Below are 14,261 nucleotides of genomic sequence, written 5' to 3' on the forward strand. Positions count from 1 at the left end.
TAAACGAAATCGACCTCGAGAATCGGAATTAGCCTCGATAAACGAAATTAGCCTCGACAATCGAAATCGGCCTCGACAATTGGAATCGACCTCGACAATCGGAATCGGCCTCGACTAAAGGAATCGACTTCGTCAATTGAACTCGGCCTCGACAATTGGAATCGACAATCGGAATCAGCCTCGACAATCAGCCTTGACCAACGGAATCGGCCTCGTCAATCGGACTCGACCTCGACAATCGGAATTGGCCTCGTCAATCAGAATCGACCTCGACAAATGGAATCGGCCTTGACAATCAGAATCGGCCTTGACCTCGATAGTCGGAATCGGCCTCAATACTCGGAATCAACAATCGGAATTGGCCTCGACAATCGGCCCTGACATATAGAATCGGCCTCGTCAATCGAACTCGGCCTCGACAATCGGAATCGATGATCGGAATCGACAATCGAAATCGGCCTCGACTAACGAAATCGGCCTCGTCAAATGGACTCAGCCTTGACAATCGGAATCGACAATCGAATCGGACTCGACTTACAGAATCGGCCTCGTCAATCGAACTCGGCCTCGACGATCGGAATCGACAATCGGAATCGGCCTCGACTAATGGAATCAGCCTCGTCAATCGGACTTGGCCTTGATAATCAGAATCAGCCTCGACAATTGGAATCGACAATCAGAATCGGCCTCGACATATAGAATCGGCTTCGTCAATCAGCCTCGGCCTCGACAATCGGAATCGACGATCAGAATTGACAATTGAAATTGACTATCTGTGAGAATGAGCCTAACAAAGCCTAAGGAAAGGTCACAATGTGGACATCCAACCATCATTGCCCATCAATGTGGACATTCACTCAACATTACTCCCAAGGAGTGGCCCACATAGGGTTAAACACATAGTGGGCCCATGGCCTCACATAAAGGCCTAATACACATCGCTATGGGCCCCACTAATGGGCCGCATCACATGGGCCTCGAATACATCATATGAGCCTTAACATATGGGCCTCAAACATTGGTCATAAATACATCTCATCTGACCTTGTCTATGGGCCTCAAATACATCATAATGGGCCACAACCCATGGGCTTCAAATACACAATAGGGAGCCCTACACATGGGCCTTATATATATCGAGTGGGCTACATCAATGGGCCGCACTAATGAGCCTCATACACATCAAGCAGGCTACATCAATGGGCCACATTTAATGGGCCTCATACACATCAAGTGGGCCACATTGCATAAGATGGACGACGTGGATAACAAATACATCACGGTGGAGCTCATGGCACTGTCTAAACATTACCTATGTAAATCAGCACTGTCTAAACATTATCCATGTAAAGTGGCACCATCTAAACGTTGTCTAGCATCGTCCAACTCAATCTGGATGGTGTGAATGAAAACCCATACATCATGGTGGGGTCCACACGTCCCACGTGTGGATGGTGGACATACAGTACATCATCAAGGTGGCCACCCAAATCCCGTCCAGGGATGGATGGTTTGGATATAACACGTGCAACATGGTGCGTCCAGCATCATCCCATGCCGGACGGTGTGGACAACACACACGTGGCACATCACCCCATCGTCTCTGCCTTTGGACGGCTGGATGAAACCATACATCATGGTGGCCCAGGGAGTTGCGTGTGGTGCTCCAGCCAATCCACTTCCATCCCACGTCCCTGGACAGATGGACGAAGTGGATATAAAATAAATATATCAAGGTGTGGCCCACCCGTCCGACAGATGGCCGGTGTGAATAACACATATACCACAAGGGTCCCACCGTCCTGGTATATGGACGGTGGATATAGAATAAATACATCAAGTTGGGTCCCACGTGGGGCCCACCAGATACATATGTATATCATTATATATATAATATTATATTATAATAAACAACAACGTCCAGGTGCATGGGACAGACGGCGAGGATATACGATGCATATTTCAAGGTGGGCTCCACCCCCACACGTGCAGTACATGTGGGGTGGGTCCCACACCCAAAAAGGGCGGGCGGCGTGCATATATCACATACAGGAGGTGGGTCCTCACCATCTAGAAATGCTGGACGGTGTGGATATAAGATACATACATCACGGACGACCCTACTCAGCACTGTCCATCACTGGACGGTACGGGTACAACATACATGCATCTAAGATGGGGTCCACGTCCTAGCTGGACGGTGGGGACCCCACACGTGCAGGGTGGGTCCCACTGTCAGCAAAAGGACGGATGATTGGGATATAACACACACCTTATGATTAGACCCACACAACGTGCTGACGATCAATACAACGTCTTCAGAGCTATTTTTAAGGTACAATAGTCACTCCTTTATCACAGCAGGTGGGTCCCACGTGGGGCCACCACAATATTATATTATGCTAATATCATCATCATCATCATCATCATTATTATTAAACAAAAATAACACACTGTGTTTTCCCTTCATACAAACGTTGCTGGACATCTAGTGGCTGGATGATATGGATGGTATAGATAAAACCCGTATATCACAGTGGGTGGGGGAAAGGCCACAACACACATCAAGGTGGGTCCCACCATCCGGACGATTTAGATATAACACATGTATCACGTGGGACCCATTAGACGTGTCTCATTATGACCGTCCATCCATGGGATGGTGAGACCCATTAGACGTGTCTCACTATGACCGTCTAGATTCAGAAGGACCTGCCATGATATATGTGTTGTTACCACACCATTTAGCCATGGATGGTGGGCTTGCCTATCGTGCAAATGTAGGGCCCACTTACTGTTGACCTGGGCCCACCTGAACTGTTCAGGCTCACCATGATGTGTATATTGTCTCTATGCCGTCCAGCTAAGGCCCATTGTGCAAGGTTACCCTGATGAATATATGTGTTGCCCATCCGTTTTGGCTGGACCATGGATCAGGTCCATTGTTGTTTGTGAGGACCACCTGTTGTGTATGAGGCCCATTATGATGTATGAGAGGCCCATTGGCGCGGCCCGATTTGATATATATGAGGTCCATTGGTGCGGCCCGATTTGATATACATGAGGCCCATTGGCGTAGCCCGATTTGATATACATGAGGCCCATTGGCGCGACCCGATTTGATATAGATGAGGCCCATTGGTGCGGCCTGATTTGATATACATGAAACCCATCTATTTTGGCCCATGGGTGGGGTCCGCCCGTTTGTATTGTTAAGCCCATGTAATGAGGTCCACTCAATATATGAGGCCTAGTCTTGAGGCCCGTGCAATGAGGCTCATATGATATATTTGAGGCCCAGGTGCAAGGCCCACCTGTCGTATATTCGAGGCCCGATGTGATGTATGTTGGCCCATATGACGAGGCCGATGTGACGTAAATGAGGCCCATCGTGATTGTATGTGAGGCCATGGTCCCACTATATGTTTGACCTTATGTAGGTCACTCTTTAGGAGCAATGTTGGTTAAATGTCTACATTGATGGGCAATGACGGTTAGATGTCCTCATTGTGACCTTCCCTTAGGCCTTGTTAGGTCCATTCTCTTTGTGGGTTAACCCAAATAAGTGGGCCCCATTCACCATAGACGGATAGCTCCGTGCAATCGGATTTGATATAACTATGGCCGAGAGCCGATCTTTACATTATGGTTGATTGGTTGTCCATTTATGGACCCCGCCTTGTTTATATATGCTGGTTGTCGGTGCCGATTATCGATGCTGATCGTCGGTGCTGATTATCAATGTTAATTATCAGTACCGATTATCGAAGCCGATTTCGATTGTCAAGGCCAATTGTATGGGCCAATTTAAATTTGTCGAGGCTGAGTATCGAGGCCGATTCCAATTGTTGAGGTCAATTTCGATTGTTAAGGCCAATTTCGATTGCCGAGGCTGATTATCGAGACCTATATGATGCATATGCGACTCATAGTTGGGGCCCATTGCGATGTATTTGAGGCCCATAGGTAAGGCCTATTATGATGTATTCATGGCCCATGGGCAAGGCCCATTGTGATGTATTCGTGGCCTATGGGCAAGGCCCATTGTGACATGTATTAGGCCCATGATGCATGACCCATGTGATGTATTCGAGACCCATGTGTAGGGCCCACATGTCATGTATTTGTGGCCCATGAGCAGGGCCCACCTGTTGTGTATATGTGGCCCTTGAGTAAGGCCCATTGTGTTATATAGTAGGCCTTTATGTGAGGCCGTGAGCCCATTATATGTTTGGCTCTATGTGGGCCATTCCTTGGGAGCAATGTTGGTTAAATGTCCACGTTGTCAAAGCTGATTGTTGATGCCGGTTATTGATATCGAGTATGAGTATGTGACAGCATAACATCATGAAACATGCCCATACGCATCATCTGCATGTTTGTTATGAGATATGATTGACCATTGCATATGCCATAGTGCCGGTTGTTAATGGGACTCCCTGATAGGCGGAGTTGCCCCACATGAGCACGCGGTATGCGCAGGTTTGATGCATGACTAGATGGTATGACTCATACATCTCGTATTTTGTGATATGACCACCGTACGCCCTAGCGACATCAGGGCCGTAGCCTCCACAGGCATATCGTGGATGGCCAGATGGGACACCAAAAATTTGTTCTACATAGGGTGTTATAGATATCCTTAAGTGAAAGTCCCAGAATCCTCTTGGTTCCAGATGTTGCTCCAACGTCTAGACTGAGTGGATGCATGAGCGCATGAGTGTCGTATATCGTTAGGCCGCGTCTCCCACTGTGTCGTGGTCGGTTGGAAGGGGGAACGGCCTTACCTGCAGGAGAGGAAGGGGCAATGTTAGGCTGAGTCTGAGCAGCTCAAGGAATGAGTACGCTATCGATAAGACGGGCCCGATATTGGCAGGTGGATAGTGAGGTCTCTTCCACTCACCTTGTTGTGCGCGATGGGGTGGTAATCTAGTTTGGAGTGTAATAGACCTCAGTGATTTTTCATAGACGAACCATACTGATATGTGGACTTATTGAGTAGGAGTTGCATACTCATGCATTCATTTTATTCACTGTCCACTCGGGCTGGTAGGCGCAACTAATTGTTGTGTACCTTCGCATGGCCAGGATTTCGGTTGGGCGCATGACTAACCTGAGACCAGGAGTTTACCACATTGAGTCTGACTATCCAAATTTAGATATGAGACTAGTTTGGATAGAAGTCCCTTGTGATGGACCTAGTAGCCTGCGATACTACGTACTATCATCCCGACCTCACACTCTAGCTTGGTCATTTCATTCGCATCGCATATTGCATCCGCATGCATATAGCATTTTGGGTTGTTATGTTTTCTATACTTATATGGCCTAGATAGACTTGACAAGATTTACATATTACATTGTACCCTCGGCATCTGATATTTGGCTCTCTATGACTCCTCATTTGCATAGTTGATCTATATTGCGTACTCTGATATCGTATGATTCATGAATTTGTTAGTAATTTCTGCTTACTTTGATATTGTATGATTTATAAACTTGCAGTATTTTCGCTTACTCTGATATTGTATGATTCATGATCTTGCCAGTAATTCCAATATTGTATGATTAAGGCATTGTATTGAGTACTTGACACTTATCTTGTACACACACTTACACCACCCTTTAAGCTTTCTATAAGCTTATGCACGATAGATGCGTGCAGGTGATGTTAGGTTGAAGCAGCATTGGGTTTGGAGCGTGCAACGATCTTCTGGAGCTTTGATTTTGTCATATGTATTTCCCTTTCAGCACTGTATTTGAATGTTTATATTAGCGGATATGTGACGATGATGTTGCCTTTGTGATTTGGGTATACTTGTGGTTATGCGTCTTATGAGTTAAATGTACATTGAAAAATCCTCCTTGTAAGATCCCAGGATCGGAATCTGGCGTATAAACGCTGGGAGCCGAGAATGGGGTACTACGGAGGCTGTCGGCACCGGATTCGGTGATCGAAAATTTTGTGAGCCCGGTTTCTGAGTTTGGGGTGTGACAGGCTCCACGGTGATGGATGGTGTGGATATGTCACACCCATCGGGTAGGCCGCACATCAAGAGGGAGAGGGAAAAAAGAGAAAGAGAGAGAGAGACGATCGTGAGAGGGGAGGGACCCCGCCACTATGGGCCCTCCCTACATGCATAAATCAAGATGGGTCCCACATATGTAGGCCCTCAAATCACAAAATCAACAAATAAAAGCACCCACCTTAGGATCTTCTCTTCATTCTTCCGCCTATAGCCTTTAGAGCTCCAATGGATGGACTTCAACGGTTGAGATCAATCATGGAGGGTGGGATTGGATGGTAGGAAGGTGGGCCAGACCAAGCTCTTTCTCATGGAGAGCTTGGACGTCCACCTCCCATGATTGCTTGGGAGAATGAGAGAGGGAGAGAGAGAGAGAGAGAGAGAGAGAGAGAGAGAGAGAGAGAGAGAGAGGTGATGGGAGAGAGGGATGGTGGAGTGACATGAGAAGTAAGGTGCTTGTTGACTTTAGGGTACTTATGTAAGAGAGAGGTAAGGCTAGGGTATGGGTTGCTTGTACTTGACTTTGATTGATGGATTGATATGACATTTGATGTGATTGATGGGACATTCTCTTGGAATTTGCAACGTGTGGCATTTTTCTCGAACTGAACGTGGGCCCACATCTCCTGGCCTGGGTATCGTCTCGGCCCGTAATACGCGGTGACGGCGCAGTCGCTAGGGTATAAGTCTCGGGTCGAGCCGACTCTGCAATACGGAATATAACGCAGGGTCGCACGCAACTGCCGATTATAGATTGCGAGTTGCTGGAATTCGACCGGGAGGACCCTGAAAGCCTATAGAACAGTACGGGCTAGGATACGGGCCTCACAGTAAGCAATGGTTCGGTTCCAGTTTCACCCCAGAACCGGACTGAACCGAACCGTGTGCACCCTTATTTGAGACTACTCCTCAAGTAAAGAGTTTTTCCTACCATACGACCCACTTATGGGCCACGCATCTTACTAAGCCCACTTATTCTTACCTTCCAAAAATAAGCCCCTGTTGTACGAATAACTTTTCATCGGACCAAAATTCCTCGCCATTTCTTCCGAAAGCGGATTGGCTGGTGTGCGAAGACGAGCGCTGACGCTCCTTGAACTCCGAGTTGTATGAACGGTTCAAAAGAGGTCAAAGTTACATGGGCCCCACAGTTATGTATTTATTATATCTACCATGTTCATCCATATTTCGAGATCATTTCAGAGCATAATAATTAAAAAAAAAAAAATCATATCGAAAGATCAACTAGACCACGCCACAAATAGCAGCGAGAAAATTGACTTTACCGTTAAAATTTTCGTAGGGCCCACCATAACATTTACTTTCCATCCAATCTATTCATAAGGTCACAAAGACCTGGATGAAGAGGAAAAATAAATTTCATATTGATCCAAAACTTCTGTAACCCTTAAAAAGGTTTCAATGGTAGACGTTCAATTCCCCATTGCCTTCTATAGTGTGGTCCACTTGATAGTTAGATCTGTCTTATTTTTCGTCTCATGCCTTAATATGAGCTCGCCAAATAGATGGACAGTTTGGATATAACACAGACCTCATGATGGGACCCACAAAAGCGATGGGATTCCATTGGCAAAAAAAATAAAAATAAAATACTACCAGATTGTCGCTGGTAATCTAACAGCATATTTATTTATTTATTTATTTATTACCAGGAGAAATTTTTCCCCCTTACATTTTTCTCTAATACATATTTATGTAAATATGTATATATAAGTATATGAAAATATTTTCTCTCTTTTAATTCATTTATTTCTTTATTCATTTAACAAGCATATCTCCTAAACTAGAATGAGTTACTTGACATACCATATATGATTTTGGGGGTAGGAGAAGCTACTTTAGCCAACTAACCTAGTTATTTTCCAACATTCCATCAAGTCGATGGTCAAAATTTTATTTCATTCACTTAGCGGTCGATTTCAATCAGTTCGCGGTCAATTTCATTCATTTCATTCACTTCGCGGTCAATTTCATTCTCTTTACGGTCAATTTCAATCAGTTCGCGGTGAATTTCATTTACTTCACAGTTAATTCCATGCATTTCGCGATGAATTTTGGTGAATTCCCTTCACTTTGCAGTCAATTCCATGCATTTCACGGTCAATTTCCTTTATTTCACAGTCAATTTCATGCATTTCGTGGTCAATTTATTTTACTTTACAATCAATTCCATGCATTTCGTGGTCAATTTCTTTCACTTCACGGTTAATTTCATGCATTTCGCAGTCAATTAACTTCACTTCGCGATCAATTCCCTTTACTTCACGGTCAATTCCATGCATTTAACATGATTTGATAAATGTATAAAAGTAGATTGAGTTACTCATTAGGTAATCCAATTTCATATAACTCATTCATAGTCATAAACATGGATGACGTGGAAACACAAATATTAGATTGCTCCAACCATCAAGAAGTTTTTTAGGGTGGATACTATAATCCCCACTATATGGTTCACTTGAGCTTTGGATGTGCCTTATTTTTGTCCACACCATCCATCCATTTTGCCATATCAATTTAGGGCCCGCAAAAACGTGCCAGATCCTAGATTCAAGTGGACCCCACCACACGAAGCAGTGGTGATAATGACCTACCATTGAAACCTTCTTAGGGCCGACTATAATGGTTAATTTCCATCCAACAAATTCATAAGGTTACATAGACCTCGACGAAGGGAAAACACAAATATCAGCTTGCTCCAGGACTTTTATAACTCCCAAAAATGTTTTCAATGGTAAGTATTTAGTCCCCAAAGTGTGGTCCACTTGAAACTTGGATTTACCTCATTTTTAGGCTTGTACCCTAAAACGATATAGCAGAATGAATGTACAATGCAGATAAAACCCATACATCATGGTGGCCTGGGAAAAGGCAGGGGTGGTACCCAATCCAGGTCCGGCACAAGATGGTTCACTACCGAATCCGAGCCATTTTGAGCTTTCCAGACCACCAATGTGTTCGGATCACTCCATGGATGAACCATGCCTTGGAAATAACCTCCATGTGATTCGGACCGTCCACTAGCTGGGCCCAACCAAAGCCAAGTTCTAGCCAAGCCCAGGATGGCTCGGGCCATGATGTGCCTAAACAAATACATCTAGCTCAGCCCATGATAATTGTGTGTGGTCTAATCCCAACCATCAGCTTTCATGCAAGATCTGGGCTGTCATTAGGTGTGCCTCCTCATGCAAGACACACCACCCAAATGCCCTTGAAGCCCTAATGGGCCCAGCCCAGGATGGACTAATGGGCTCTTAGATAAATCCGAAGCCTGACCCACTTGATAAACGAGCTTGAATTTTAGGTCAGCCAAACCCTGGCCCTTGTATTCCATACCAAGTCTAGCCTAACGGGCTAGCCAGGTCCATTAACTACCCTTCTTGAGATCAACATGGCTATGGTTTGACCCGACCTACTTAAAATTCATCAAGCCCAAGCCTAAGCCTGACTCTACTATCTAATTGTAAATGGGTTTGCACACACCCTACTCTAGAGTGGACCTTGATTGGATTTCTTGATCATGATTAATGGTTTGGATTTGATGGCTTTTGTGGACTGGATTTAAGTAGGGGACTGTGGTCGGTTTGATTTGAAGATGAATTAATTTTAAAAAAAAGAGTTTAACCCCAATTAATTTTATTTGATGATGGTTAAGGGATGCGGGGCACGCATGGATTGATTAGATTGACTAATCATTAAATTTCATGACATTGAGTGCAACTAAACACACCCTAAGACAGAACTTTAACTGCAAGGCGACTATTTTGTTTGATTGTGCCGATAATCTGTCTAAGCAGGGGCTTTGTACTTGTAGGACCCACTGTGATGTATGGGTTTTATTTACGTCATATATCTTTTTTTTTTTCAAATTATTTTAAGAAATGATATAGAAAATGAGAAAAATCAAAAGATCAAGTGGACCACACCACAGGAAGTAGCTGTGATAATGACAACCCACTGTCAAACCTTCTCAGCGTCGGAAACGGATTGCGTGGTGAGTAACTCACTGCGCTTAGCGTACTGAGTAAACTCTGTGGGGTCCACCATGATTTATGTATTTTATCCGCTCCGTCCATCCCTTTTCCCAGATAATGTTAGGACTTGAACCCAAAAATGAAGGATGTAAAATTTTCAAAGGGACCACACCATAAGAAACAGTTGACTTGAACTTCTACTGTTGAAAATTTCTTGGGGCCACGGAAGTTTTGTATCAATCTTATATTTGTGTTTTCCATTCATCAATGTCTTTATGATCTTATGAACAGTTTGTCTTTATGATCTTATGAACAGTTTGGATGACAAATACACATCATTGTGGGGCCTAGCAAGGTTTCAACCGTCGAAATCATTATCCCCACTGTTTCCTTTGGTATGATCTACTGGATCCTTTGGATATGCTTCAATTTTGGGCTAAACCCCTTAAATTAGATGAAAAAATGGATGGATAGCGTAGATAGATGATATACATTCAAGGTGGGCCCAACTAAGTTTACTCAGTACGATAAGAACCTACAGAGGCCCCGCTTGTTAAATCTGAAGTCCAAAGCCTGAATTTGGAATTTGAAGTGCGGAAATCTGAAGTCAAAAACTTGTTTGGTAATTATGGCTGAAGTATGAAAATTAAGTACTAAATTGAAAACAATCTGTTTTGTTAACAAACATCTGAAATGTCTTAAATATATTAATTTGATACATTTGCCCTTGTCTCCTTTTTGGAAATGTTTTACATTATAAAGAAATTATTTTTTATTAAATGGAAATAAATTATTCTATTTAATTTATAAAATAAAAATAAAATTATAAAGAAATTATTTTTTATTAAATGAAATTATTTGTTCCATGCTTGTTTGGTCAAGCTTGACCCTAACCTACCACCCTTACGCGCTTCTTCAAGACAATAATCAATAAATAATTTTTTGTTGAAATCACTCTATCTTATTCTGTCACTATCTCTTGAAGTCATTGCTATAAAAGTCTAGTATAAGCTGAGAATTATTTAAAGAAAAACAATTGGATAAAAATCTTTTAATAAATTTACTTGAAATTTTAATAAATTTTAATAAATATCAACTTGATCGGAAACTTCTGCGGCCCCTAAGAAGCTTTGAACGGTGGATGTCACTGTCCCCACTATTTTCTATGGTGGCGTCCACTTGAACTTTAGATCTATTGCATTCTTTTTCTCATGCAAAAAAATGATCTCTCCAAATGGCTGGGCGGTATGGATACAATCATGGTGGGTCCACAGGGCATGTTGACGCCACTTCAGTGGGATTTGGTTACTGACCTTGTCAGTATCTAATCCGCGTCCGCATACCATACACCAGCTATATAGCCGAGTAGATACATGTCGTGCGAATAATCTCCAAGCTCCAAGTTGTACGAACGGTTCAATGGAGATCAAAGTGACATGGACCCTACAATGATGTATTTATTATATCCACACCTTTCATCAAATTTTAGAGATCATTTCAGAGCATTAGCCAAAAAATAAATCATATCCAAAATTCAAATGTACCACACCAAAAATAGCAGCGGGATAATGATTTTCACTGTTAAAAAATTCGCAGGGCCCACTATAACGTTTATTTTCCGTCTAATCTATTCATAAGGTCAAAAATATCTGGATAAAGAGGAAAAACAAATTTCATATCCATCCGAAACTTCTGTGACCCTAAAAGGGTTTCAATGGTAGACGTTCAATCCCCCACTGCCTTTTGAAGTGTGGTCAACCTTATCTTAGATCTATCTTGTTTTTCAGTTCAAACCTTACGACGAGAACGCAAAATGGATGGACGGTTTGGATATAACAAATACGTCATGATGGGACCCACAGAACTTGCTGACGTCAATACACCAGTCAATCCGCTTCCCATCCCGTACCCAGCCATCCGCTTCGGACGCGGATTGCGTCGTACCTCGCTTGGACGGTAATCCGTTCTGGCAGGGCTCTCTTATTTTTCAGTTCAAACCTTACGACGAGAACGCAAAATGGATGGACGGTTTGGATATAACAAATACGTCATGATGGGACCCACAGAACTTGCTGACGTCAATACACCAGTCAATCCGCTTCCCATCCCGTACCCAACCATCCGCTTCGGACGCGGATTGCGTCGTACCTTGCTTGGACGGTAATCCGTTCTGGCAGGGCTCTGTGGGGCCCATCGTGATGTAAGTGTTTTATCCACGCCGTCAATCATTTTTCTAATATCATTTTGATGCATTATCCTAAAAATGAAGCAGTTTCACAGCTCCAGTGGACCACACCAAAGGATGCTGTAGTGATAATGACATCCACCGTTGAAAGCTTTTTAAGGGGCGCTGTGATTTTTTATTTTTTATTTACCAACCAACGTATTCATAAGGTCACGTAGACATGAATGAAGTGAAAACATAGATATCAGCTTGATCCAAAACTTCTCTAACTTGCAAGTAGTTTTTAATGGTGGACATTCAATCCCCACCTTGTGATCCAATTAATCCCTGGACCTGCCTGTTTTTTTGGCTCATACCTTAAATGATCTGAAAAAGTTGATGGACGGTGTGGATCAAGCACATAAATCATGGTGGGGAATAAAGAAGTGTTCCATGTTAAAAGGTTTTGTATCGCGCAAACAATAAGATAAAAAATTTTAGAACTAACTTGAAAAGGGGTAATTTTGGAAGTAATTTTTTATTTTTTTTTTAATATAGAAAAATCACAGAGCGCATTCCGCATTCACTATTAAGGAAAACTCCTGTCACGGAAAGAATTCAGTGAAAAATTACTTAGCGCTTTCCGATTTCAGAGTTAACAAACAACACTTGATACGGAGAATTTTCTCCATTCCGCATTAAGTGCTACTTTTAAGAGTTAACAAGTAGGCCCTGAGTAACTCAGAACGCAATCCGATTTGAGACCTAGATGAAGGGAAAACACAAATATCAGCTTTATCCAAATATTTTGCAGCTCTCATTAAGTTTTTAATGGTAGCCATTCAATCCAGACTATATTCAGCTTAAGCCTTAGATTTGCCTTATTTTCTAGGCTATACCCTAAAATGCTTTAGAAACTAATAGTGGGTGTTACCTTTATCGTGTGGGCCCAACTCAATGATTGTGTTGTATATCCACACCAATCATCCATTTTTACATATTATTTTAGGGAGAAGTCCTAGAAATTAAGTAGATTTAAACATTAGGTAGACCACACAACAGAAAACAATGGTGAATTACTATACAAAACTTTTAAAAATTTTTTGTGGACTACAAAAGTTTTATATCTTGCTTAGCTTTATATTTTCCCTTCATCCATGTCATTTCGACCTAAACAGGTCGGATGGAAAGAAAAAGTTATGAGGCATTATCGTGGGCCTTATGAAGTTTTTAATGGTGGACATTCAATCAGCACTGGGGTGTACAAGAACTGAGCTAGCTCGGTTAGCTTGCTAGACTTGACTCAAAAAAGCTCGATTCAACTCGGTTTGAAGCTGAGTTTAAGCCGAGTCGAGCTGACTTTTTGAGCTCAAAAATGAGTTCTAGCTGAGCTCGAGTTACCCCAGCTCAACTCAATTCGGATCGAACCAATTTAGTGACTCAGTTACTTTGATATTGATGTTGCTCACCAAGTGTTTGATGAAATGACTCAAAGAAGTGTGGTTGGTGGCAAGGAAAGTATGTATATGAAACCAACACCCTTTTTTTCTTGATTTTTAACTTGCTTAGAAGGTGTTTGATAAAAAACCTGTAGAACTATTGCTACTGTCTCAAATACAGTGAGATTTTGAAGGTGCAATCGAGGTGTTTGTGAAAATACTGCAATAGTGAACTTGGCTTGATCTTGGCTCGAACTCGGCTCAAATTGACCCGAACTGTTGACCGAAACAAGCTGAGTTGGTCAGTCAGGTTCGAGGACCAAGCCGAGTTGAGTTTGAGCTAAGGTCAGTTAGTGGTTGAGCCGAGTCGAGCTGAGGCTTGCTCGACTCGTTAAACACCCCTACCCACTAATGTATTACCAGGATGACAGCTAATCCGGTCCCACCATCCATCTTTTTTGCTAGCTCATTGTCCCAAAATTGCAGCATATCCAAAGCTCGAGTGGACCACACCACAGGAAATGTGAGGATAATAATGTCCACCGTTGGTTTCAACGGCCCACCGTGATGTTTATTTGCGATCCAACCAGTTCCTAAGGTCGTACAAGGGAAAACACAAATATAAGCCTGATCCAAA

General features: G+C 42.9%; 1 protein-coding gene across 1 annotated transcript in view; it reads right to left on the reverse strand.

Annotated features, from left to right (window-relative positions):
* Positions 1-7,069, reverse strand: part of LOC131228849 (uncharacterized) — a 40,530-nt gene extending 33,461 nt beyond the window's left edge. Inside the window, exon 1 of the mRNA XM_058224698.1 lies at positions 7,009-7,069. Within this exon, the coding sequence (XP_058080681.1) occupies positions 7,009-7,069 (61 nt within the window). The remainder of the gene's footprint in view (positions 1-7,008) is intronic.
* Positions 7,070-14,261: the final 7,192 nt, after the last annotated feature.

Source organism: Magnolia sinica, chromosome 16, assembly GCF_029962835.1.
Source record: "Magnolia sinica isolate HGM2019 chromosome 16, MsV1, whole genome shotgun sequence".
In the NCBI taxonomy this organism is placed as follows: Eukaryota; Viridiplantae; Streptophyta; class Magnoliopsida; order Magnoliales; family Magnoliaceae; genus Magnolia; species Magnolia sinica.